Genomic DNA, 26,423 nt, shown 5'->3' with positions numbered 1-26,423 from the left:
TCTAGCTTGTATGGAAAATTCATAACTTAGACACACTGTAATTATCTCCACATTTGTATTTTCCCATCTGTTAAATGTGCCTAATATGTAATAAAAATGTCACACCTGCAAATTAAAATAAACAAATGGCAGAGGAAAGGCAGGGGAGGGTGGATGCATGGGAAGAGATCAATCAAAGAACTTATATGCATAACCCAGGGTTACTGACAATAGGGTGGTGAAGGCCTGGGGAGGGGCGGGGAGTGGGCGGGGAGGGGAAAGGGGACAAATGTAATACTTTCAACAATAAAAGATGAAAAATAAATAAAAATGAACAAATGGAATCATACATCTAAAAGCAATAATAAGTGAATATTTAAATTTGTAAAATTAAAAAGAAGGTACCATAACATTTTAGTTGCCGATAAAATAATATGATTATCTACTTAGCATAGGGACCAAAAAGGTCCTCCTAAAACTAGGAAAAGAAATATTTGCACCTTAGTTTTCCAAATACATTTATTCCATTTATTTATCAGGGGTTTGCTGTGCTGACAGGTCTAATGCTATGTAAGATAAATGTAAAAAATTGGACATGGCTCATAGTCCTCCCTATTTTGGCCATCAAAATATGGGAGGTATATACACTCCAAGTAGAAGCGAATACTTTACCATAGGGTGCATTTACAGGGTTAAACTCTTCAAAGAATAAGCTATTCCAGACATTAGGTTCAAACAATAAAAACTGGTAAAATTTGGTGGTTTTCGAAACTCTGTATACTATTTACCTGCAAAACCTGCTAAAAATTCTGCCCCAGAGCTCTGAAAACTCTGGTTTAGTATGTCTACATCAGTGATGGTGAACCTATGACACGCGTGTCAGAGGTGACACGCGAACTCATTTTTTTGGTTGATTTTTCTTTGTTAAATGGCATTTAAATATATAAAATAAATATCAAAAATATAAGTCTTTGTTTTACTATGGTTGCAAATATCAAAAAATTTCTATATGTGACACGGCACCAGAGTTAAGTTAGGGTTTTTCAAAATGCTGACACGCCGAGCTCAAAAGGTTCGCCATCACCGGTCTAGATGAAGCCCAAGAATCTTTTTAAATGCTCTGTAGTGGGTGCTGATGCATAGAAAAGTTTGTGAACCACTCATATAAGGCCCTGAAGACACATTCCCTGGAACTGAGAAGAGGAAACCAAGTCTGACTTTTATCCAAACTGTTATGAAAAATACGGTACGACAGAAGCTTTCCTAACCAACCATGTAATGACTTAGCTGGTTATCCAACTCTGTCTACTCCACTCCGCTCAGGGACATATAATGTCCTCACGTGTAAGACCCACCTACTGACTTGTATCCTAACTAGAAGATTTTGTTTCTGAACTGGTCAAACTGGTGTATGCTTATTTTTAAAATTAAATAATTTAATAATTATATTTTTATTTATACTGTAGTACATTTCCTGGTAAACCATGAGTATACCAAGAGTCATTATTCCTATGAAAACAAAATTGAATGTTTTAGGAGACTAGATTTAAAAAAATCTCATCCAATATTGCTCTCAGATTGCTTCCCCATTATCTGTGTTCTTGTTCCAATTGAGAGAAACATAAACTAGATTTCCTGGTACACATAAACGTAATACTAATCAACAAGTCCATACACAAAGAAAAGGAAACAGCCTTTATCAAAGACTGGTGAGTGAATGTGATTTATTGTGCATCTATTTTATGTCATTCATGTGCTTTTGGCTTTGGTAGAAAAAGTAGGGGAGGACAAGGATGGACGAAAGTAGGGTTTCCAACTGCCCCCACACAGGTGGAATGCAAATGGGAGAAGGAGGGGAAATAGTGGGGTGGGGAATATATATATATGCATTTATTGAGCATTTCAATTATTAGATGGCCCAGGCAGACAGTGCTGTGTGCTTCATGGTCATTTTCCTAGTTAATCATCATAAGACTATAATGTAAGTCCTATCATAGTTCACTTTTATAAATGAGGAACCTGAAATTTAAAGACATTCTAAAAACTAGCCTAAGATGAAATAGCAAAAGCTGGCATTTTAATCTAAATCATCGGCCTCCAGCACCCCCAAGCATAAGGAAAGGGGCTGAAGACCTGGGGTGGGGGGAAGGAGGCAAATGGGCAGAGTTCACTGGACTTGCCTCTGAGTGGAGCAGGATGGGGAAAGGGGAGGAAATAGGAGTCTGCCCCAGTGGGTAGCAAATAGGAGTCTGCCCCAGTGGGTAGCAAATGCTTATTTAGTAAAAGCACCACCAGCAGAAAATCCAAATATACAGAGGGCAACTGTCACAAAGCTGGTGCTTTCTCTAATACCCTAAATATTAAAAGGCACAGTTGAATGCATTATACAACGTCATCACCACATCTTGTATTATCTGCACATAGAGGAACAAACGTGCCGACTACATTGAGCACTAGTGTCCTGAAAGCAAGCGCTCTGTAAATTAGCCAGATCCCGCCTGGAAGGGCGGCCTCCATCTGGAGTCTGGCCACACCTCCAGGTACACCCTCTGGAACGGAAAGAATTCTTCCCACAGTCTGGTGGGGACACTGGCAGCAGTTGGCATCTAAGCCATGGCAGGGGGTAGAGAGGAAGCGGATTGACTGCATTTTAGGTCAGAGACCCTTTGGGGAGCAAAGACATCTGAAAAATTCCAACTGCTCCCAGGACTTAATCCTGAGAAATTCTAACTGCCCCTGAACTTAATCCCCCCAAATTCCATCTGCTCCCAGACTCTGCACCAATGAGCCCCAGATCAGAGATGGTCTCTAGACCCTAGCCCAGCGGTTCTCAACCTGTGGGTCGCAACCCCTTTGGGGGTCGAATGACCCTTTCACAGGGGTCGCCTAAGACCATCGGAAAACATATATAATTACATTTTGTTTTTGTGATTAATCACTATGCTTTAATTATGTTCAATTTGTAACAATGAAAATACATCCCGCATATCAGATATTTACATGACGATTCATAACACTAGCAAAATTAGTTATGAAGTAGCAACGAAAATAATTTTATGTTTGGGGGTCACCACAACATGAGGAACTGTATTAAAGGGTCGCGGCATTAGGAAGGTTGAGAACCACTGCCCTAGCCCCTCTGGACAGTGGTTCAGGACTGTCTTTGGAGACAGAAACCACAGATTTAGAATTCAGCTCCATCGCCTACAAAATGCGTGGCCTTGGAAAGTCTCTCTCATCAGGAAAACAGAAGTAATGTGAGAACTTACTTTGGAGAGCTGCTGAGAGGGGAGTTCACGCTGGCTTACTGAACGCCCAGATATTACCAATAAGCCTCTCTTTTATTTCATCACCATCTGCTCGCTATGCAGGCTCATCTCTTTTCCCACTTTATAAAGCCTGAGGGGAGATACTTTAAAATATATTTTTATACCCCTTCCAACATCGAGCAGAGGGCCTTCCACGGAGCAGAGACATGGTAAGGGCTGGTGGTAACTGTGTGACAATCGGAGAGCATTTGAAGAAAGCCGCATGGAGGCCCTGAATGTTAACGCGAGGAGATCGAAGTCTATGGGAGGCTAAGACAACTTTCCTGGGCTGAGATGGCAAGGCCCCGGCTTCCCTGGCTTCTTAAAAATGTAGATCAGTTCATTTTCAATGAGTGGACATGGGGAGGGGGAGGGCATTACAAATACAACCTTAGCTAAAAATAAGAATTCAAAGGCTAAAAACCGAAAACCCAATACACTTGTTTGAACGTTGAAATTTCAAGAGAAGGTAAGTGTAAGCTCTGATATCATCGGAGAGATGCCAATGGCTTTCAAAGGACTCCTGCCCCACCCGCCCCAGAACAGAGGGGCAAGCTGGGCAACTCAGTGAGGGCAGGAGCTCAAGGGGCTGGTTGTCCTCCCTGAATTCTTTACCTTCTGCTTTTAAATGTAAGCATTTTTATGCATCATATTTTATAGAAAAAGATGTGTCTTTTGTTTGTTTTGATCCTACTGTATCCCAATTAGTGATCATCCTAACACACAGTAATTAACCTCCAATCACCACAGCCTGGAAGGACTACCACGTGGTCTCATGAGCCAAGCCCGGGCAGGCCGCTGAAGGGATGCTCGGACATCCCGCTTGAAACAGGCTCAACGCAAACACAAACTACATCAGGTGAACTTGACTCATTCCGACAGTCGAACTGTTAAGTCTGCTCCTCTTCTCTGCTGAAAAGACAATTCTATGCACTTCACACCACTCATAGTTTTTTTTTTTAAAAAAGGAGGGGCAAGGGAGGGAGGGAACACGCGAGCAAGTGAGTTATACCATGAAATAATTAAAACAAAACAGGCCTCTACCTTTCTTGGCTGAGAAACCTGGCAAGCACGTCACTGGCTTTCAGTTCTTCCGTTAGCTGTATCGCCATGGAAACTTTGGAAAGATGAGGAGCTTGCACTCGAATCACTCCCTGAGGAACGTCAGCCTGCAAGGCAATAATGACACTGGAACAAAGCTGGCGGCAGCTGGAACCTGGGACTCTGTGCGATGCATTACATGGTAAGTGTGCTTAACTACTCCGCATTTCACTTCACTACATAAAAACCTTAACTACTGTATAATGTAATTTGCTAAATTACATCAAACCTCAAATATCCTCTTAATGGTGATAGGGGAACTTTATAATGCCTGTGCAGTAATGCTTAATTATTTTTAAAGATGTAAAGAATGACAGCAATAACCATTACTGCCATATTAAGTGCCGACTTCTGAGGGTTATCTAGGGGAGGGTGCTTCTTCATGCAGCAATTGATGACATTGCATCAGAACAGGTATTTTGTGTGCTCTTTCAATGTGTGCATTTTTTAAATCTTCCGGCACATTCGCAACATTTGACAAAAAATTCCTGTCCCCGAGAATATTAAAGTAAAATTAAAGAGAAACACACTCTTCTAACACCTTGGCATTGTGTTTGATCCTCACTTAACTAATGAGCTCACAGGGTGACCACACACTTTGAATTTATGATATGTATTTGGAGGGATAGCAGGGAAATATTTTGAGGATTGTAAATCAAAATACCAGCTATGGCATTTGAAATATTAGGCTTAATTAATCCCTAATCATTCTGCTAAAATAAATAATGTATTACTTATAACCATATGTCTTAATCAGACCCTAGAAAAAACAACCTGCACAAATGTTTAAAAATAATGCTTTATACATTACAAATACCCTCAAATTTATTAAGCATCTGCTAAGTACTAGGCATTGTGCTAAGTCTACTTGTCTAGCAGATAAATAATACACAAGTCCTTTATTGCACAATATTATTTTGGGGCTCACAATAGTTCTTTTCATGTACATGGGCTTGAATTGCTTTATTTTCCCCAAACATACAGCATGGATACAACACAGGAGGAATCAATGTGATTTCTAAGTTCATCAAAAATAATATGGCTTTGGAATTAGGCTGCATAAAAATGTAGGCGTCTCCAAGAGATTTAAAACTGCTCCTCAGTAACACCTGGGATGTAGTGTGGGAGTCAGGAAAGAAGCTACACTGCAAAAGACTGCACAAGGGAGCATGGGTTGTGTAAGACCTCCTCGCCGGGCTGCAAACACCTGTTACACCTGCAGAGAGACCATAGTGGGCCTGGTGCCACCTCAGAAACCCTGTCACGGTCACCTGACCACTCAGTGAAGGGCCACAGGTGTATCAGGTCCAACCCAGACAGAGACAAAGCGTTAGGGGCCGCCCACTCACTCCCCTGCCAGGTGAGGGACTGCCTTCCTAGCGTCCTTGTCTAACTTCTCTGCCTGGGGGTTTTATGCTCAACCTGATCCCTAAAAGACATCCCAACCCTAACCTGTGCCCAGACCCCTCACCTCCTGCGACCTCTGCCCCTCTGCACCGGGACCCCTGCCTTGGTTTGCTGCCTTCCAATTTCGGAGGCATGATAGCTGGTCTAGTGTCTGACCTCCACCTTTCTTCTAGGATACAGGTCTGACTTCCCCTTTTCTTCAAGTCTGTGACAGATTTTATTTCCATTTGTAACATTTTGGAAAGTGAGCCACTTCTTACAATGGACGGAGCATTTCACATGGGAGTGTGGTTACCTTCTCCTTTCAAAGCAGTTATTACATCAATGCTATATCTTATAACTCAGGGATTATGCTACATCTTCTTCTCCCTGGGGTTTCCTCTCTACTTCTATCCTGTTGCGGCCGTGCTGCCTGCCGGCCTGGCCTCCAACGCGTGTTTCCTCAGAGGACATGGGAAACTGTGAGCTGGCCCCGGGACTCGAATGCCGGCGTGAACACTGTAACAGCAACAGCTGAAGCACGGAATCCATGTTCCCAAAACCCAATCCACCTCATCTACTCAGTTAGGGACACGAATATTGGTATTTTGGAAACTGTTAGTTTATTATTATTGAATTACAGAAGGCCTGGAATAGCAAGCTAGGGTTTGCAGACTGTGATCTACTCCATACCTGATTTAAAAGCCAGGGCGTTCTGCTTAAGTCATAGTGCCCAATATTCTTGGATATAGGTTTTCTTGGTGAAAGTAATAGTGACAAAAATTGTTCCGATAATTATATCTTATATGCTGACATTTAAAGTGAAGTAAGGTGCCCGGCCAGTGGGCTCATTGGTTGAGTATCAACCTATGAACCAGAAGGTCACAGTTCAACTTCTGGTCAGGACACATGCCCAGACTGCGGGTTCGATCCCCAGTAGGGGGCATGCAGGAGGCAGCTGATCAACGATTCTCTCTCATCATTGATGTTTCTATCTCTCTCTCACTCTTCCTTCCTCTCAGAAAAAAGAAAAAGAAAATAAAGTGAAATAAGGTGATATGATTAAGCTTTCATATCTAGAAGGTCCACAGTAAGTGAGTTACAAAAGCAAAATAACCCAGAAAAATAATATATTGTCATAAAGAGCTTAGGGATACGGCAACCTTACTCTGCTCCTTGCCTCTCCCCCCATTAGTCCTTGTGGCACATTCTACGGTTTGAATGCAAAAGGCCAGTCAAAATTCACTATAAACACCACGCTTTCCGATTTTTATGTATGTTCTCTTTCACCTCTGAAATATCCCACTATCAATTTTTAAGACCCAGCTCAAATACCTCAAACTCCATGGAACTTTCCATAGTCCACAGGGTCAAAGGGAATTCCTCCTTCCACGGAATCTCTTTTATTATGGAAACCCTAATACATGACACCAGCATCCTAGTCACATGCCACATGTCTGAGTCACATCTGTAGCCACCTATCAATGTTGATTGATTAAACAAATCATTCAAAAATATTTCTCACTAAAATTGGTATGCTAATAGTAGTAAACTGTCTCTAGAATAAAATAAAGTATAACAATGTGTACTTCCTTATTAGCAAAAAAATCGTTTTAGGAACATTGTTTAAAAGACACCAGTTCAGTTGCCTCTATCGACCACACGGTATTCCCTCCCCTCCTGAGAACACACAGGAAGGGAAGAGTGGGAACCGGAATTAAAGACGCTGCAGGGATAATTCAGTCATTTCCTCCTGCAGGGAGTTGCCAGCAGTCGCCTGCATCTGCTTAAGGATGCAGCCCCTTTTTCTCCAAGAAGCTCATGGACAACTGAAGGCCCCATAATATGACCGCAGCCTACAGGTTCTCCGTGAGTTCAGGGACCATCCTTTGGAGAGTATGGCCATCCTTCCCCATAAAACACAGCCCAGGGGTCCGGGTGGACTCAGTTCCATAGCTGACACAGGAACCCAGAGCCTCTCTGATAATTAGAGTTTGGAGGGAAGAGGCCCAGGTACCAGGTCCTGGGAACACTCAAGAGTTCTCACGCATATGTAACTGCCGTGTTATGGCTTTGGAAGTGGCATTGGTACAGGTTCCTTGTAGCTGTGGAATTAAACATTTCTCACACCCTTCCCCTCAGTGAGCAGGAGGTGTTGCCTGGCCAGCTCTGGATGAGTTTAACCCTTCCCAAATGACTAACTACAATTTGGATTCATTTCACATGGAAATGGAATATCATTGCCCTTGAAAATCTTTTTCCCAGGCCAATGGCACACAGCACCTTCCCAGGCTGACTGGCCACATTCCCTGACAACTAGGAACCTGTGTTCTACTGGGGAGGTGTGTGTCTGGGAGGGCATAGGAACAACTCTCAGAGTGTTCATTTCTGTGGTAACATATCCCAACCAAATTCTCACAACAATATAAAGACTGAGAGTGACTCAGTTTGGACTCTACCGTGCCCTTTACAGTTGGAGAAGAAATGAGTTTAACTGATAGATGTAACGGTTAAAGATGAAGCGATTAAAAATTGTTTCTGGAAAGTTTTTCCTGGATATCTTGACAAGAGTGGCCAAATGATAGTTACTAAAGATGATAAACAATACGCGATGCCAAAGCTCCCATTTAAATGGTGTATGACAATTACCATTAAGCTCCAGAATCATGCTGTACCAAACACTAAAGCTATTAGTATACTAATTACACTGAGCTGCCAAACTTTGAACATACACACATGCCTGATCATTAAGCCAAACAGTCTGTTCTTAACTTGAGCCATAATAATAACTGGATCTGTGAATAATATTATCGTTGTAACCTTCCGTGTGTGTGTGTGTGTGTGTGTGTGTGTGTGTGTGTGTGTGTGCGCGCATGCTTGTGAGCTGAAGTTATGTATGTACACCCCATTAAAATTGAGTCACAAAGGATTTTACAACTTACAAAACGTTAGTTAATTTCTTATGCATGCAAAGACTATTGTAATAGAGAAAATGATCTCCTAGGGTTGTTACATGTTTTACATTTTGAACTCAAGCATACTTCTAAAAATGTGATTTTATTTATTATTCTTTGGATAAATAAACAAAGATTTTGGTGTGTTTTTTTCATAAGGTGTAGATAAACACTACATTGCTCATATTTTTGCACTCTAGAGATTAGAAATATAATGTCAGAGCTTTAGAAAAGGCATTCAATCATTTTTTTTAATTAACAGCTAATTTAAATTAAAAGCTGACATTTTTCATGCTACAGAGAAACCTTTTATTTTCAAAAGGGCAAATCGGGAATACAGCTATCTCAAAAAACAGCCAGACAGCATAACACATATTTTAGAAAATTAAACAAGGACATTTTAGCAAGGTATCTTAAACTAAAATGGCATATTCATCATGTTAGTCTGATTGGAGGTAAAAATATAGAAGGCATTCTCTACTACCTTGAACTGTCTCTGTTCTGATTATAATTGGGCCTTGGTTATCCAAATGCTGAAACTTTTACCCAACTCACAGATTCAGAGAATTTTAAAGAAGGGTCTGAAAGAGCATTCAGAGTTAATAAGCATTTAATTTACAAAGAAATAAGCTCTGATAGTTTTCTCTTTTAATATGGTATTTTTATGCACTATAAAAAAAATCAAAGGATATCTTTAAGAGAAACATGATTTTGTGCCTGGTATTGTAACCTGGTTTTCCACATGGGTCCCCAAGTAGATCCAAACACTGTTTCCAGACCTAAAGCAGATGCTTGAAACAAGACCGGCCACAATGCCTGGGGCAGAGCTGTCAGTGAAACCACAGATGGACTTCTAAATGGAGATGTGACTGAAGACACACAACCCATCACAAAGGACCCGGAGCCCACACTGCACTGACCGATCCAGGATTCTTCTGGATTTCTTTCCCATGTCCAAAGCCCTAGACCAGGGGTCCTCAAACTTTTTAAACAGGGGGCCAGTTCACTGTCCCTCAGACCGTTGGAGGGCCAGACTATAGCTTAAAAAAAAACTATGAACAAATTCCTATGCACACTGCACATATCTTATTTTGAAGTAAAAAAACAAAACGGGAACAAATACAATATTTGTATTTGCATGTGGCCCGCGGGCCGTAGTTTGAGGACCCCTGCCTAGACCTTCAAATGTTCCAAGACTGTTCTGGGGCGATCGGCAAGTCATGCTAGCTCTCTGAAACTTGAGTTCCTCAACTATCAATGAAGAGTATGACACTAGATCACCCTGAGTTAACACTGAGGCAACCATAGGAGAGAGGACTTTTGTTCCCTCTACCAGTGAGGACAGATGTGCTGAGCAGTTTGGCTTAGTTCACAGACTCTCACAGAGCCCCAGTGTGTGCCCACACGCTCTCCTACACGTACAGCTTCCCTTTCCTTTGAGAGGTGAGCTTGACTGACAGAAAAAAAAAGCCTCCATGGACTGGAGGCTTGCAGGATCCAGTAATTCATGACTAGATGCTCACCAAAGCTGCTCTGGATCCTTATCAGGCAAAGATGCAATCTAAGGCAATTATGGGGGAGAGGATGGGATATCTCTATTTTCCTTAAAAATACTAAAAGGAGAAAAAAGGTGTGAGAGACAAGATGGAATAAGATCAGAAAAATGAGTCTGATTATTGGTGATGGGTTTATGGGGGTTCGTAGACTATTCTATTTTTGTGCATGTTAGGAAAATCTCGTAATAGTATATATAGAACTGTCCCAGTACAAGATGCTGCTAGCCATACTATGGTTAAACCCCGTTAATCTGGCCTTACCCCCTCATTTTATAGAAGAAACTGAGGCCCAGAGATGTAAAATGACTTGTCACTACTGTCTCACGAATAGCAGAGCTGGGGCTATGTCTTCAAGCACACGCTTCAGATGTGTGATGGTGTGTATATGCATGTGTGCATGGTGTGTTTGTGTGTGGGAGGGTGTGATCTCAATCCCAACTATATAATTGAAGGCTATCATTACATGGTTATTTGTAATGGTCTGCCTTTTTGTTATTTTTCACAAAGTGTTTCTTCCTGAAGTAATTAAGAGATGAGTCTCATTAGTATTTAAGAAATTAAAAAATTTGCATTTGTACCAAACAATTAATATGCTGTAGTCATTAAAAATATGTCTTATTAAGTAGATTGAGGGTGTCTCTTACAACCTGGTTTATACTATTCATTTGCCTAGTCAAGCATGTCTTAGTAACATAAATGCCTGACTATATATAGTTAGCATTAACAGCATACAGAATGCTTTTAAAAATATGACCTTGAAGAATTTTCATGATCTACAACCTCCTGTCTTACATTCTTCAGTCACTGGCAATCTGGCTTCTCCCATCAACATGCAATGACAATGCTTTGGAGAAAGTTACAACTGGCCTTTCAAATGCAAGCTCTGGTGGACCTCTATCCAATCAATGTTCACGGTACTCGGTTTCCCTGCAGAATTTGGTGCCACTAACCAAGCTCTTTCCCTGACTTCCCTCCATCTCCGAGCTTCTAAGACACTACAATCTTCAACTTTCTCTTACGTCCTACCATCTGTGGGCCTCTTTTACCAGCTCCTCTTCCATGGCCAACCACTTAAATACAGGCACACATCAAATAGTAGCTTAACAAACAAATAAAATATCCCGGGCAGTTTCATGCCCTATAGTTTTGTGCTGCATATTCAATTGATTTGGGGAAAGAGTCAAGAAACATAAACTAACAAGACAGTGTGTGTGGGGGGGGGGGGCAGGGGGGGGCGGGGAGAGGAAGTGGCTTATTCAGAGTAGTTGGCCCATGTTCCACCCAAAAGGAACAGTTGCTGCTCAGATCCAGAAGATTGTTACCCTGCAGGGAAGGCCCCCTACCGAGAGGGGACACAGGGATGCTCCTACATACAATTTGTCAAGTTAAGATGGAAATCCAGACTTCGATGTTAAACCTTTTAGCTTTAAAGTTCTGGCAACTGATGGAAACTTATGCAGAAAACTAGTTATTTAGTGACTCACCACATACCCATACTATTGGATATGACCTTGGACTTTATTTCTTGTTCTGTAATTGTTTCCTATGTATATTTACTCCCCCTAATAAAATAATAGACACTTGAAAAAAAATTGTGGCAACTGATTAAAATTTTTCAACCAAAGGGACAGGCTGAACAAACCTCCCTGGCCATGATCACATACAGCTACAACTCCGTGAGGAAGCTTGCTCTGCTAGCAACACCTGTCCCTTCAGTTTGCTGCCAGAGTAAAATTAGAGTTTTTCACATGTCAGCTCTACTCCCCAGTGAGGTCTCTCGGATGCCCATTTCCTGTTCTGTAGCCCGATATTCCCGATTCAGGCTTCCATCACACTCCCTTGCCCCTCTGAGGTCAATCCTCCCCTTGCTCCCTGTGGGTGAGGCCAGCCCCATCTACCTTTGAATACCTGGCAGGGAGTGTGGGCTTGGAACCAAGGAGGCTCTTAGCAGCATTTTGTTAAAAGAACTGCTGAATTTCACAGGCGAGAAACCCAAAACTTGGAGAAACTGAGTCACAGCTAAGACATGATAAAACTGAGATTTAAATCCCAAGTCTTAAAATGACAAAATAGCTTCTAACAAGTACAGAGAAAATTCTCAGACAGCTCACGCTGTAAAACTAAAGAAATCCAAGTAAATGCTGTTTTTACATACTACCAAAATGTAACTCTTAATTTTTATTTAAAAATTTTATTATTGCCAAGGTAAAGCACAAATTCTGTTTCCTTAGCTATATACTGGGCCTCAGAATATAACATTATATCTGCTGTACAAAAGAAAAAAGGCTATAGTCACCTAAGTTAATATGAAAAGCAGGGGTACAAAACACAAAGACATTCAAATACTTTTAGGGGTTTTAGAAGAAGTAAACATCCTAAGTTAAATAGAAATGATATCTCAAAAATCCTTTCTAACCTATACCAAGCCCTTTTGCAAAAAGATAGGAATGCTATTTATAATTTCCCTTCATTAAATTCTGTTTTTTAAGATACATAAAAATTGACTAAAACTACTTAAAGACAAGAAATTTTATTTTGTAAGAGTAAGAGCTATCAATAAAGGAGGTTTTTGTTTGTTTCAATTACTGGATCCTTAAGTAGGCCAAAGCAGAAATATCAAAGGCTGGTAACTGCATTTCCACATTATGCCACAAGATGGCAGCATGTAACTGACTAACCTCAATGGTGGTGGGGGGGGAGGTGTCATCACTCTAAATAGAACAATAGAAACCCTTTCATTTCATGTTAAGGTTTCAAGTTAGAGCTCTGTTAACTCTCTTCCCAAATGTGTTTTCATGTATATTTCATGATTTTAAACCCAGATTTTAATGTATTCTTCCAGCAGTCTGTAAATATTTCTTTTTTGAAATATTTTCATTTTCTCCAAATCCTTTTTATGATCCAGTGAAGAACCTTTAAATACTTACTGAAGCCCAGGAGCATCCCAGGCACAACACAAACATTGGCCTCTGTCTTTGTGGGTTAGTTCTTCTTCCCCATTTCACAGATGAGAACACTGAAGGAAAAAGACCCGAGTCCACACAAGGGACTCTTGACTCACTAGACATTCCACATTCCCTGGGCAGCTGGCGTCTCCAGGAAGTGCTTTGTTGTGTATGTGTGGGTGGGTGTGTGCTGAGACGTTCTGGTCTTATCTTCCTTTGTTACCAATTAACAGCTCACTCTCTGAATCCCCAACACCTGAGCAACTGTCCAGACGAGCATTACCAGCTGCAGGAGTACTCACCGCTACGGATGCCTTTCACTTACACGTGGTGCTAGGACCTAGGAGTGTGTAGAAAGTCACACAACAAACACATGCAGACCTCTTTGCTGTGTGTGATACTAAAAACAACACTGAGATCTGTGCAAACACATATTCTTACATCATTTGTACTTCTGTCTTGCTTATCATATTTGTCTCGGTCATAAGCCATTTTCTTCAGCAATTTCTTCATTGTTTTCCTATCTTTCTTCAGATTTTCCGTGTTTTGCTTCCTCACTTGGTTGACAAGAAACTTGGGGATCTGTGGAGAAATGAAATTAAGTTTGGGGAGGGAAGAGAAGTGGCAGCATTTTAAACTATGGACATAATTATACTTAGTAAGGGCTTCATCTCTTTGATGAGACTATGCCAGTTTGCATGCCCTCCTCACTAAATCGGTGAAACGTGATGCACTATATCATTCATTCACTATGTGCACAGGGTATCCGCAGGATGCAGCTCACCATCTCCTGTGCAAAGTTCAAGGAGAGGCTTGGAGAGGCTCAAGGACATAGTGCCTGTCATCAATGCCTGGTATGCTGAGACGAGACAGCCTGAGGAGACTGGCATTAGGGGCTACCTCTCTACAGCCTCGCCTCCAGCTAACCTGCAGCCCCTGTCTAATGGCCAACCAGCTCTCCCATCAAGAGAGAAAGAAAAACTCACAAATACGTGAGAGCTGACGAGTATCTAGCAATAATCCCAGAACAACCAGTACTCAAAATATTTTAGAAGTGACCAAATTGAAATAACAAAATAATGCTGGCATTTTAAAATATTAAAAAGCTTTAACACATGGATATTAATTTTTTTTGAAATCACCTACATTGGTTGGTTACCTTTTTATGGAGAAGATAACAGTTAATAAAAAGACTTCAGAATCTAGATATCATCACTCATTAACAAAGCTTAAAAATATACACTTACTGTCCACAGAAGTTTTTGATACTTAATCATTAAGTGCATGGTATTAGCTGTCCCAGCTGCCATTGCAAATTCTTGCTGTTCGCTGGACTTCAAACCCAATGCATGACACATGAAGAGGTTGGGGGCCATGACCATGGCCACATTCTTGACGTTCATCTTATTTTCCTCTTTATTGTCTATTACTCTTTGGAGAAATTCAAGCAGGGCCTGAAAGAGAAATGACTCTTTGAGATTTGTGCTGTATGTGAAGATGAGAGATGAGAGCACTGTAGCATATGGGATTTTCATTTAGTTAAAAAAATAAGTTGTGCCCAGCCAATATGGTTCAGTGGTTGAGAGTCAACAGTTCAATTCCTGGTCAGGGCACATGCCCAGGTTGTGGGCTTAATCCCCAATGTGGGGTGTTCAGGAGGCAGCTGATCAATGATTCTTTCTCATCATTGATGTTTCTATCTCTCTCTCCCTCTCCCTTCTTCTCTGAAATCAATAAAATATATAAAAAGTTGTGCATGACCACAGCCCACTAGCCACACCCAGCAGGCCTGGCATGAAAGCTTCTCCATTTGGTGAACGCACCCCAAGGTGAGGCCTTGTGTCTGCTCAGGACGATGGCGCTGGGAATAGGGCAGAAAGGACACGTGTCTGAACCAGGTAGTGGGGACAGGAACAGAGACGTATCAGACCAAGAGCCTACCAGAGCTATGGAGCACTGGGGAGCAGTTTAAAATATCGTACAAATATTCACTTGCTTCAGGAAGTGTGTTCTTTTAACTTCGGGGATTAAAAACCAAAAAAACGATCCCCTTAAAAAGGCTCATTTAATCTTAGTTCCATTTGCTCTAAGGTACTCAATAGCTGCCATGAAATCTAAAACAAATGGGGATTATGATGGGGAGAACAAGGGGAGGAAGGGAGACAAAGAAAACAGGGTCTTAAAAACACACACGAATGAATGAATGAAAAGGAACTTTTCACCAGAATGGGCTAGTTGATGCTCAGTTTGATGCCAGTCACTTCCCACCTCTATTGCCAATACCCAGGTGTCCTCTGGGCCTATCCTGCCCCAAAGCCACAGGAAGATGACCCTCCTCCTGAAAGGGCTTAGAGCTATCAGTTCTTTTGCCTTCTTTCTTGATGAATGTTGCTCCAGAACAATAACAATCACTGCACAGGTATTCAGTGTTCTCTATGGGTGAGGTTGCTTTAAGTACATCAGAGAGCTCATCTCACTTAATCCTCGCTGGAGATTGATGCTGTAATTATCCCTACTTTACAGAAGAGAAAACATTGGCTAAGAGAATGTAAGCCACTTGCCAGGGGTCACAGAGCTAGCAAATGGTGGAGAAGCAATGTAATGGCAGGTCTATTTGGCTTTTGTCTCTGATTCCTTAACTACTAAAAGAAATCAGTTTCTTATTTAGCTTAAAATCCCTACCTGAAAAAGGTCAAATAAACTATACCAAAATGGGAAAGGGGGGTAGGGGGGAGGTATTCATCTCCCACAGAATTTCAGGAGGAAAACACTCCTAACAGGTTGATCTTGAATCAAATTTAGCTGCTCTATAGATCTGAAAAATTTGAAACAAACTAAAGGCATAGCCTTAGTATCTAACAATGAGATTTATGTATTTAATTCCCAGTGGAGTGCTCAGAAAGTTAAATTGTAATCCAAGCATAAGATTTTATAGAAACAATACCTTCTCAAATGAGGACAAAAGATTAATTGGGGAGGTTTGGAAAAAAGTATTTAATTCTGTTCCACAGAGCAGAATAATTACTCAGGGATCAGTGTATCTCTTTCTTTAGGAGCATAAATTACAAAGATTAGGTAATGAACCATTTTAATTGTGGTGTGCATATGCAATAAGGTTATTCAAAATATTACTGTCAGAATATTAGAATGTGTGCATGTGTGGATTTGAAATTAATAAAATATTAGCCTAGCCCTTGCTGAAAGAACTCATCTTCAGATGTACTTTCTCTTCATCTAAACTCTAAGAACTGCCCTTTAAAAAAGGTAGCTATCGCCAGCCTGGTATTTTATAAGTATTACTGGACTCTTATGAAACAAGTTTAAAACCCAGTTTAAATTCCAGCAGTTACTTACTAGCTATGTGTGATTCTAGCAAAAACTTTTGATATCTCTACTCTTTGGTCTTCTCATTGGTAAAGTGGGAATACTAATCTTCTAGCCTGCCAGGATGAAGTGAGGGAGTATATGTTAACAAACTGCCTTAAAAAATTAAGACTAGACCTACCACATGACCCAGTAATCCTCTTCTAAGTATCTACCCCCCAAATTTTAAAACACTTATTTGTAAAAATATATGCACCCCTACGTTCATTGCAACACTATTCACAATAAGCCCAGAGATAGAAGGAGCCTAAGTGTCTTGGATGGATAAAGATGCGGCACATACACACAATGGAATACTACTCAGCTGTAAAATGGTGAAATATTGCCATTTGCGGAAACAGGGATGGATCTTGAGAGTGGGTATTATGGTAATCAGACAGAAAAGAAAAGAACCATATGATTTCACTCAAATGTGGGATATAAAACAAAAAGCAACAAATGGACAAACAAAACAAAACAAACTCATAGACACAGACAACAGAATGGTGGTTACCAGAGGAGAAGCGAGGGTGAGAAGGAGGAAGAGGGTAAAGGGGTCAAATACACGGTGATGGAGGAGACTAGACACAACGGAGCCCACAGTTATTGTAAGATAAAGTTGTACACCTGCAATGTATATAATATTATTAGCTGATGTTACCCTAATACACTTAATATTTTTTTAAAACTACAAAAAGGATAAATAAATGCCAATAAATATATTCCTATGGATCCCTTATTGATATCTGAACATCAGTCTTTGTTATTCTTCCAAGTCAAAGAAAGGTATGATTATTGATCAAAATGCACAATAATCCAAGGTTAAAAAAAAAAAATCCTGGTCAAGCAACTTGCCCAGAGCTCTATGCTTAAACAAGAACATGGTGTTTAACCCAGTGCCCTCTCTCCTTTAAATATGCTGTAGAAATAGTCTACACAATCATACACTTCCCTCCAATGGCAACTGAGGGCATGGTCCAAGGGCTGGAAAAATGGGAGAAGTTTGCATTAAGCTTCCTGAAATTACTTTCAGATGGAGTTCCCCTGATCCTTTATGGGACTAAATTTAAATGGCTTATTCTCTTGTACAAATGGTACTTGTTCCACTGTTTCTATGATTAGAAATCTTGTTTGAAACCTTCATCAGAGTCGGCTAGTTACACTACTAAAGCTTATGTGAAATCGTAAAATGACTTGTTGGCATTTTCCAACTTTTTTACCCCCCAAACGTATTTCCAACCTTACTTATAAAATTGTACTCCCAGTAACTGTGCATATAAAAATTAAAACTGCTCACATTTAAAAATATATATATTCTTAAACAGAATTTTAAAAATGATGTGCCTCAGATTTTGCAGGCAAACTACAAAAATGAATTGTAGACCAGCCTTGCCCAGTAGTGACCATATTGGAAGCAGTGCTTCCTCCCACCACTGTTTGAACTCATTCGAATGCAGGCATAGTTTAAGTCCATCGTGTGTCTTTCGATTCCCGCCTTCTATTGGTCATTCTCAGGCCCACACAGATAGGCACCTTCATGTGAATAAGAAAAAGAAGGATTAAGCCCCCATTTCCGGGGAGTTGAAGCCTGTGTTATGGGCACAGCCGGCAAGCAGAGACAGACTGGAACCAGTCCCACTTTGTCCTGAGCCCACTGTCCCTGCCTCAGCCACCATTGCACACCCCTACAACGCCACCATGGTCACCCCTACAACGCCGCCATGGTCACCCCTACAATGCCGCCGGTCATACAACGCTTGAATGTAACCCTGACTGGAGTTGGCCTCTGCCTCCAAAACAAAACCAAACCTGATGCTCTCATGACTCATCTGACAATCATTTAAGCACAGAATTTTTTCTGACTTCGTCATGGGATTAACTCTTTGGGAGTTCTCCTGTAGCCATGGAGTGTTTTCACTCCAGAATCCTCAAAAACTGCTTTAATCCAGACAAGCTGAGGATTAACATTCATTCATGGGCATGGAAGAACTACCCCTCACCTAGTGCCAGTTCAAGGAACCTTAATGAGATTCAGGGGGAAATTTCCAAAGATTTACCAACTGGTAGTTTTGTTTTCTTGACATGAAATTTCTTGACATGATATTTCATTTTAAATAGAAAAAAAAGTAGGGATGTAGGGGGTAAAGGGGCAAGGGTTCCACCCTTAACTGTATTAAAAAAATCTTTTGAAGGCAATGGCAAAACTTAAGATAAATATTCTTTTTAAATTATACTTTTATTTTATTTTTTTATTGATTTTTTTAAGAGAGAGAGGAAGGGAGGGGGGAGAGAGAGAGAGAGAGAGAGGGAGAAACATTGGTGTGAGAAACATCGATTGGCTGCCAACCCTCTGCCCACTTCACACACTTAACCCAGAATGGAACCCAAAATCGGGGTATGTGCCCTGACCGGGAATCAAATTGTTAACCTTTCAGTGCATGGGACAACATTCAACCAACTGACCAACTGAGCCACGCTGTCCACGGCTCTAAATTATACTTTTGAAGTTTTCTCTTTTTCTTTTATAAAAGTTTACTACCCTATGAACTCTCATCATTAAGGAAAATAAATTAATGTAGAGCAATCTACCAATTATTATAAAAGACTCTGACAACACTTCTAATAAATGGAATTCAATCATATAATATTAGACCAAAACATTTTGAAATCATGATAAACATCAGCAACTCAGGATAAGCCCTCAGGGAAATAACTAGAATTTCTTTGAGTTCATCTATCTTTTGGCTACCAATGGTTCTGAACCTGTGGGTCGCGACCCCTGAAAATACATCCTGCATATCAGATATTTACATTACGATTCATAACACTAGCAAAATTACAGTTATGAAGTAGCAACGAAAATAATTTTATGGTTGGGGGTCACCACAACATGAGGAACTGTATTAAAGGGTCGCGGCATTAGGAAGGTTGAGAACCACTGGAAATCATCATTATAACTCAGTCCAAACTCCAAACAAATGTAATAACTTTAGGCAACAGTGGGTTATATGTGATGACTCTTAGGATTTTCTTTTTAAACATCCATTTTGCACCTTACTAATAGTAGTACATGCTCCTTAAATAAAATTTGAAAATGTAGAAAAATAGAAAGAAGAAAAAAAACAAAAAACACCCATGTTTCCATTAACAAATGAACCTCCCAAAGCATGGAGGCACAGAACAGACTGTCATACCTAGATGTGGGGGCGTGGGGATGAGGAGAGATAAACCAAAGAACTTATATACTTATATGCATAGCCCATGGACACAGACAATAGGGTGGTGAAGACCTGGGGGGAGGGGGGAGGGGCTGGGCAGAGTGGGAATGGGAGATATCTACAATAAAAAAAAATATAGGTTAAAAAAAACACACAAATAAATCTCAATCATCTGTTTTGGTAGAAGAAATGTCACAGCAAAATTTAAAACACAAAACACCTAATAATGGCATTAACATGACTTACCTAGTAAATAAATAAATAGAGTTAGACTTGCCCATGTGTCCTGAAACACAGGCCTTTTCTTTGTGGGTCACTACTGATATTTCCATGACAACATCGTATTGTTTTGCCACAAACAGTGGCTCTGAGGGATATTTCAGGGGAAGGAGCCCAGCTGACCTTCAGGGTGTCGCGATTCACATCCGGCAGGAGCAGGACCAGCAGGTTCAAAGCCTGGAGTTGCTGCTTCTTGGTCGGAAGATCTGCAGACAGATTGTTAAATAAGTGGGCACTCTTTTCTTCGCTAAACGTTATCTGCACTTTCTTTTCTCGTGTTGTAAGGAAAAGGTTAGTTAGCATCAGCATCACTGTGAAATGTAAGACCACGACCGAGCAGCCTCCCTGGGGAGTGTTTGTGGGAGGGAGATCGGGGAACCGCCACCCCAGAGCTTCTCTCTCAGATGCTCACTCCAACTGCGGTCATTGGACAAGCGGCCCCCATTTGCTGACACACGTTAGGGCTTTGAAAGCAATTTCAACGTCTGCATGGAATTGTGTCCCCATGAAAGACATGGAGGACAGGACCCTGCATGTATGGTGTCAGGGTGAATCTGCAACAGTCAAGTTTGTTTCTTTTGATGAAAAGTGAACAGATTACGTGGTAAGAGTCCATCAGTTCCACCAGGAACATGTAACACGGAGCCTGAGCTCAGTAGGTGTTCAACAAACATTTGTGGAATGAATTGTAAACCAACCAGCAGGAAGAGTTGAACAGGTACATGCTCATCATTGACATTTATCACATGTGGTAGCCCATGTAACGTTGAAGTGACAACCATGGATATTTGGAGTCATTCTGGCATTTGTTTGTCAGAGATAAATGTGGTCCTTAAATCCACATCTAAGGAATGTGTGTAAAAGAGCACAACTGAACCACTGAAAAAAATATTATAAGCAGAAGATGATTTCAGTCACGTCTGCCCTAGAAATTCTTAAGAAATGTTATGCTATGGACCCACTGGAATCATCTCAACATTATTACATGCTTTAAGAATAGCTTGGACTACAACAGAATATTATTCAGTCGTTAAAAAGAATGAGATCTTGCCATTTGTGACAACATGGATGGACCTTGAGGGAAGTACGCTAAGTGAAATAAGTAGACAGAAAAACAAGTAACATATGATTTCGCTTACATGTAGACTCTATTAAAAAAAAAAAAAAAAAAAAAAAAAAAAAAAAAAAAAAAAAAGCCAAGCTCGTAGGTACAGGAAACAGATTGGTGGTGTTTTGCTGGGGTGGGAGCAAATGAGTGAAGGGGGTCCAAAGGTACAAACTCCAGTTATAACAGAAATAAGTCAGGGGATGGAATATACAGCAGATGTCCTAGTGACTCCACTTAATAATACTGTGCTGCATATGTGAAAGATACTAAAAGAGTAGATCTTAAAATTTCTCAGCACAAGAAAAAAAAATCCATAACTATGTATGGTGACATATATTAATTAAACTTATTGTGGTGATCATTTCACAACATAGACAGACACTGAATCATTACGCTGTGTACCTGAAACTAATATGATATTGTATGTTAATTATACCTCAAATATAATTTCAAAAAAAATAGCCTGGAATAGTTCTGGTTGACACTGTAGCTCACCATAATTGTTAACAGTTCCCCTTCTACGTTATGTTTGCACAGTAGAGAGATTATTTGCCTCTTTGTTGATCGTGATATTATTATTACATGTAACTCATGTGAACACATTTGGAAGTGAAACAGGCGGTCACCAGGATGTGGCATTGTCCCTTTTTTGTTGGCCTCTTGGCACTATAAGGCAGCGGTTCTCAACCTGTGGGTCGCGACCCTTTCACAGGGGTCGCCTAAGACCATCGGAAAACACGTATATAATTACATATTGTTTTTGTGATTAATCACTATGCTTTAATGATGTTCAATTTGTAACAATGAAATTGGGGGTCACCACAACATGAGGAACTGTATTAAAGGGTCGCGGCATTAGGAAGGTTGAGAACCACTGCTAGTATAAGGGCTAATGATGCCAGTATATAAATCTCGTAAGATCTCTGTGTTCACTAGGAAGGAACTGAGAACTATTTGAGACATTCATTTGGAGCTTGCCCAAGACTGCAAAATGGCAAGACGTAAGAAGCCCGTTGCCCTCCACCAATGCGGCCGGCACACGACTTGTTCCACGTTTCTGCGTGACAATTTCAAAAACTTGATTTTTCAGAAAATAACCCCAGACTCTGCCAGATCTCCTCCCGCTCTTATGATCTAACTGTTAATCCACAGCTTCTCCAATAAGTGTTGTTTTTAACACTTGGCAAGAAAAATGTATCAGAGATCTTACATGACTCATTCTATTCTAAGAGAAATGTGACGTTTCCAGGTTTTAACATGAAAATATATTGTATTGCTTAAAGGGCATGCAATTCGTCTGTACCCAAAGAGAACATTCTGTTTTCTATTTGCCCAGGGATGTGTAGTTATAAAGGAAAACGAGTGTGGCATTTGGGCGCCCGTTGACACCAGTGAGTCACCACGTCTACCCAAACATATCTGGTCCTGTTTGTCATTAAAGCGACGAACACGGGTGGCAGCCGCGCAAGACTGCTCCCGAGGGGGCCAGCACTCACTCTGCACGGCCTGGAAGGCTTTGAGGTACTCGCCACTGAGCAGCGGCTGGGGCAGCTCTCGGATGAACAGCTTCAGCAGGCTGGCTGCATCGTGCTGCTTGACACTTTCCCAGTTAAAAGTCCCTTCATAAAACGTTGCTTCCAGTTCTTGGCAAAGATTCTGAAAGGCAGAAGGAAAAAGAAAAAAAAAAATGGGCTACCAGTAAGTGCCTTCCTCTTTTCCTGCAGGGAGTGTGATGCACTTCCCACTTGACAAGCGATTCTACTCCTTAGGAAAGACTTGTGAGAGTCCCCAAGTCCAACACTCCGTCATCAGGAAGCACCCCGCCCCTACCCGCAGGGAGCTTTCCCAAAGGAAAATTATACCTAAGCCAAGAGATTCAGAAACTTGACACGTTTTCCTGGACACGCTTCAGACCTCAAGCAGTAAAGGTTTAATGAAAAGATTAGTTAAAATAGTCTTTACATTCAGGGGCTTTATTTAGATACTGTAATTTTTCATTAAATTAACAAAAAAATCATTTTTTTTAAAAAAAACAGTCTGTGTTTCAAATGATTTAGAAGTACATTCCGTAACAAAATGGTAATCCACCTCTGGGCCTAGAGCAGAAGGCTACCCTGATTAGTCACCTCTGGGAAATGGAAAGCCAAGTTCTATGGCTAATGAGGCATGAAAATACATCAATACACCTGTCCTCAATGCAGGGGGCTTAAGTGACACAGCCACCCTGCTGCCAGCTGCAGAAAATGGTTTGATCTGTGTGGAATGAGCAATACCTAGTTCATTTACCTCAAGGACTCTACAAATGTTGCTGAAGTATTAGTAATAAATCAACTTAGTTCCACAATTACTATTTTCTACATGCCTTTCCACTGTGGCGTACATCCTATTATGCTAGAAATCCCTCCACGTCCCTGACACTTTCTTCTATTATTTGAAACTGTTCTCCCAAATTAATGGTCTTTGTTCTTCGTAGAAGGTGAATTTATTACACTTGCTCTTCCTAATTCAACTCCCTTCTCTACCCTAATTATTTCTGTAATTGGTGAAATTACATAAAGGTAAACCCAGAAAAGGAAAGTTTTGGTTAGCAGTCATTGGAGGAAAGAGAGGTGAGGGAAGAGAGAGAATGAAAGAAGGGAGGGGAAGAGCGAAACAGAGAGAAGAATAGGAGAAATGTTGTGGGGCAGGGGAGAAAGACAACCAATAATTTTGCATATTATCTTTATTTATAATGGACCAGCTGCTGCCTAGTTTGTATGTGACAACAGGCTCGGTTGAAGAGTAGAGCCAGCTGAATCCACCTCATTGACCTTCTTAGAAACGACATTTATTTGAAAGCATTCTTCTGCCAGCAATCCAGTCCAAATATCAAATACACATCCCATTGGGCGCTAAAGTAAACGTGTTCATGACCTGTGAGCTGGCCATCACATGCTGCTCATGAATGCTATGGACAGTGAACTGGGAAGCAGTACTCTTGCTGATACGGGTCACAGGAAGTCCCAGTACCTGCTTCTGGGTCTTGCTCTGTCTGAGAACGTGCTTTTCCATAGAACTTACCTCAGAATCTCATAGCGCAGCCATGATTGATTGGTGGTGAAATTGCCGCAGGTGTTCGCAAACGAACTGAGACAATGGCAACTTATCACACTCACAGGGACACCAGAACAGTCCCAGGACCTCTGTGCACCAGACGCCAGACCCCGGGGACAGAGGCTGAATGAAATTTGTGAGCAGGGAATATCAGGTGACTGGAATCCAATCAAACTGAGATCCCAATGCAGTAAGAGCCAAGTAGGACAAAACTGGCCTCCTAACTTGAGGCGGCTTATCAAAGTAAACAGGTGATGGGAATGTGGAAAGTATGAATCTCAATCCCACTCCTGGCAGCACGACTGCCAGTCACAGGCCAGGAGGGTGTGCACCCACGGGGGTCCCTTCCTTCTGATCCAGCTCTAAAGGTTCCCTATGGGTGGGTCTTAAGGAAAGGAGCAGAGAAAATCTCTTCCTCTACCCCACGTTCTCTTGGATTTGCAAAGTCAGGAAGACAATACATTGGATGTGGGCAGTTTAGAGCTACAGCTGAGTTTGGAGAAGGTAAAGGAGGTTGTTAGTGACTGCTGACCAAAACTTTCCTAGATGAATTTTCCAGACGGAGCTACAATTCCAAGTACGAGGCCCCCTACAGTGCAAATCCCCTGAGAGGCCTATGAATCATGCATGGTCCATGGGGTAGTTGCACCTTGGCCATGCACTCATTGGATGTTTTAATCCCAGATCAGGAGTTGGGTAACAGAGAGAAAGGGGGAGGATACACGGCATCCTAGGAGAGTGGGAAGAAAATATCATCTTGAGAGAAAAGAAAGCAAGGGATGGATAAAGAGAGGTTCCAACTGGGACCCCTGGAATGACCTCTCTCACAAGCCAGATTCTGGCTACCCGGAGTCCAGGAAGACCAGGAACCGTGAAAGTCAGGAAAGTGATGAGTCAGAGGCTCATGTCGGCAGCTCACTGAGACTCATCATGTCAAGTCCCCACCTCTGCTCACCTGGTAGAGCTTATCCTGCCTTTAAAAAACAAACAAACAAACGAAAACTCAACTGCTCTTATTCATGCTGACTAAACCTATCACCAGTCCCCTATTAATATTTTGACTCATGGTGTTCTCTTCTCATCAGAAGGATGAAACTACTCATCCTTTGCCTGTTGACTTTTGTTCCTACGTTATGTTTGCACAGTAGAGAGATTATTTGCCTCTTTGTTGATCGTGATATTATTATTACATGTAACATGTTGCTTTTGAAAAAAGAATCAAAACTTACACAGAAGTCAGAGGAGACTACAGAAGAACTAAATATAAACTGAATATCAAGAGGTTTTATTGCTATATTTAATCTACTTTGCTAACGAGGGGGAGAAGGGGCGAGAGGGCAAGTTAACTTTTAAAATGTAAAAGTATAATTAAACAATAAAGTTTGACATTGAGAGAACTGAGAGAGTACCTTGATTCGAATGGCAGCTCCAGGGATTCTTAAGAGGCCTTCGGTTTCCAAACCTCCCTCTTCAATTCGAGAAATCAGCTGTGTGTAAACAGAAGAACATTCTGATTTTGGTATTCAGAACAGGTACAACTCCAGATTTAACATCTGTTTCACATACAAATAAATGAAACTGATTACAAGGACATGTAAACAGGATTTCGTGAAGATCTGAATGAAACTGCACTACCACTAGGCTTTAACCAGTGAATCCCAAAACTTTAATTAGAATTTAGAAAAAGTTGGGTCTCATACTCCTTTGTAACAGAAGTATATAATTTCACACAACAGCTGTGGGACTCCAAACAAACAGAAACTGAAATTTTTCATTGTTTACAAGCAACTAAAACCATCCATTTCTTCTGCTTTTCCCGAAACATACATTCCGCAATCAAATAAATCTTATGAAATTCTAGTATTTGCACATTTACATCTCGTTTTTAGCTTGTTCAAAGAATTATTTATCATATGAAGGCAAAAAACAAACTGTTTGCAAATATTCATTTTTAAGCCTGTAAGCTTTTCGTGGCAAACGTAAATAAAAAATAGGAAAAAAAAAGAAAAGAAAATAGGGCTTCTAAATCATACCTCATACTCTATTATTAATGCATGCAGATCTCTCTACTTCCAGAACCCCATTAAAATAACAAAGTTTTGTAGTGTTCTTTTTTTTTTTTTTTAACAAGGC

The 26,423-nt window shown here is 40.9% G+C and overlaps 1 protein-coding gene across 2 annotated transcripts in view; it reads right to left on the bottom strand.

Annotated features, from left to right (window-relative positions):
* ARHGAP18 (Rho GTPase activating protein 18) overlaps positions 1 to 26,423 on the bottom strand; it is a 124,040-nt gene that overhangs the window by 2,136 nt on the left and 95,481 nt on the right. For both annotated transcript variants that reach the window (XM_006095052.3, XM_023759151.1), the window contains exons 8-13: positions 25,700 to 25,777; positions 22,694 to 22,853; positions 20,213 to 20,295; positions 14,477 to 14,683; positions 13,671 to 13,811; positions 4,332 to 4,456 (exon numbers count right to left, since the gene is read on the bottom strand). In XM_006095052.3, the coding sequence (XP_006095114.1) occupies positions 4,332 to 4,456; positions 13,671 to 13,811; positions 14,477 to 14,683; positions 20,213 to 20,295; positions 22,694 to 22,853; positions 25,700 to 25,777 (794 nt within the window). The remainder of the gene's footprint in view (positions 1 to 4,331; positions 4,457 to 13,670; positions 13,812 to 14,476; positions 14,684 to 20,212; positions 20,296 to 22,693; positions 22,854 to 25,699; positions 25,778 to 26,423) is intronic.

The sequence above is a fragment of the Myotis lucifugus genome, unplaced genomic scaffold, assembly GCF_000147115.1.
Source record: "Myotis lucifugus unplaced genomic scaffold, Myoluc2.0 scaffold_150, whole genome shotgun sequence".
Lineage (NCBI taxonomy): Eukaryota > Metazoa > Chordata > Mammalia > Chiroptera > Vespertilionidae > Myotis > Myotis lucifugus.
Note: the sequence above shows the minus strand (reverse complement) of the source record. Positions and strands in the feature narration are given on the sequence as shown.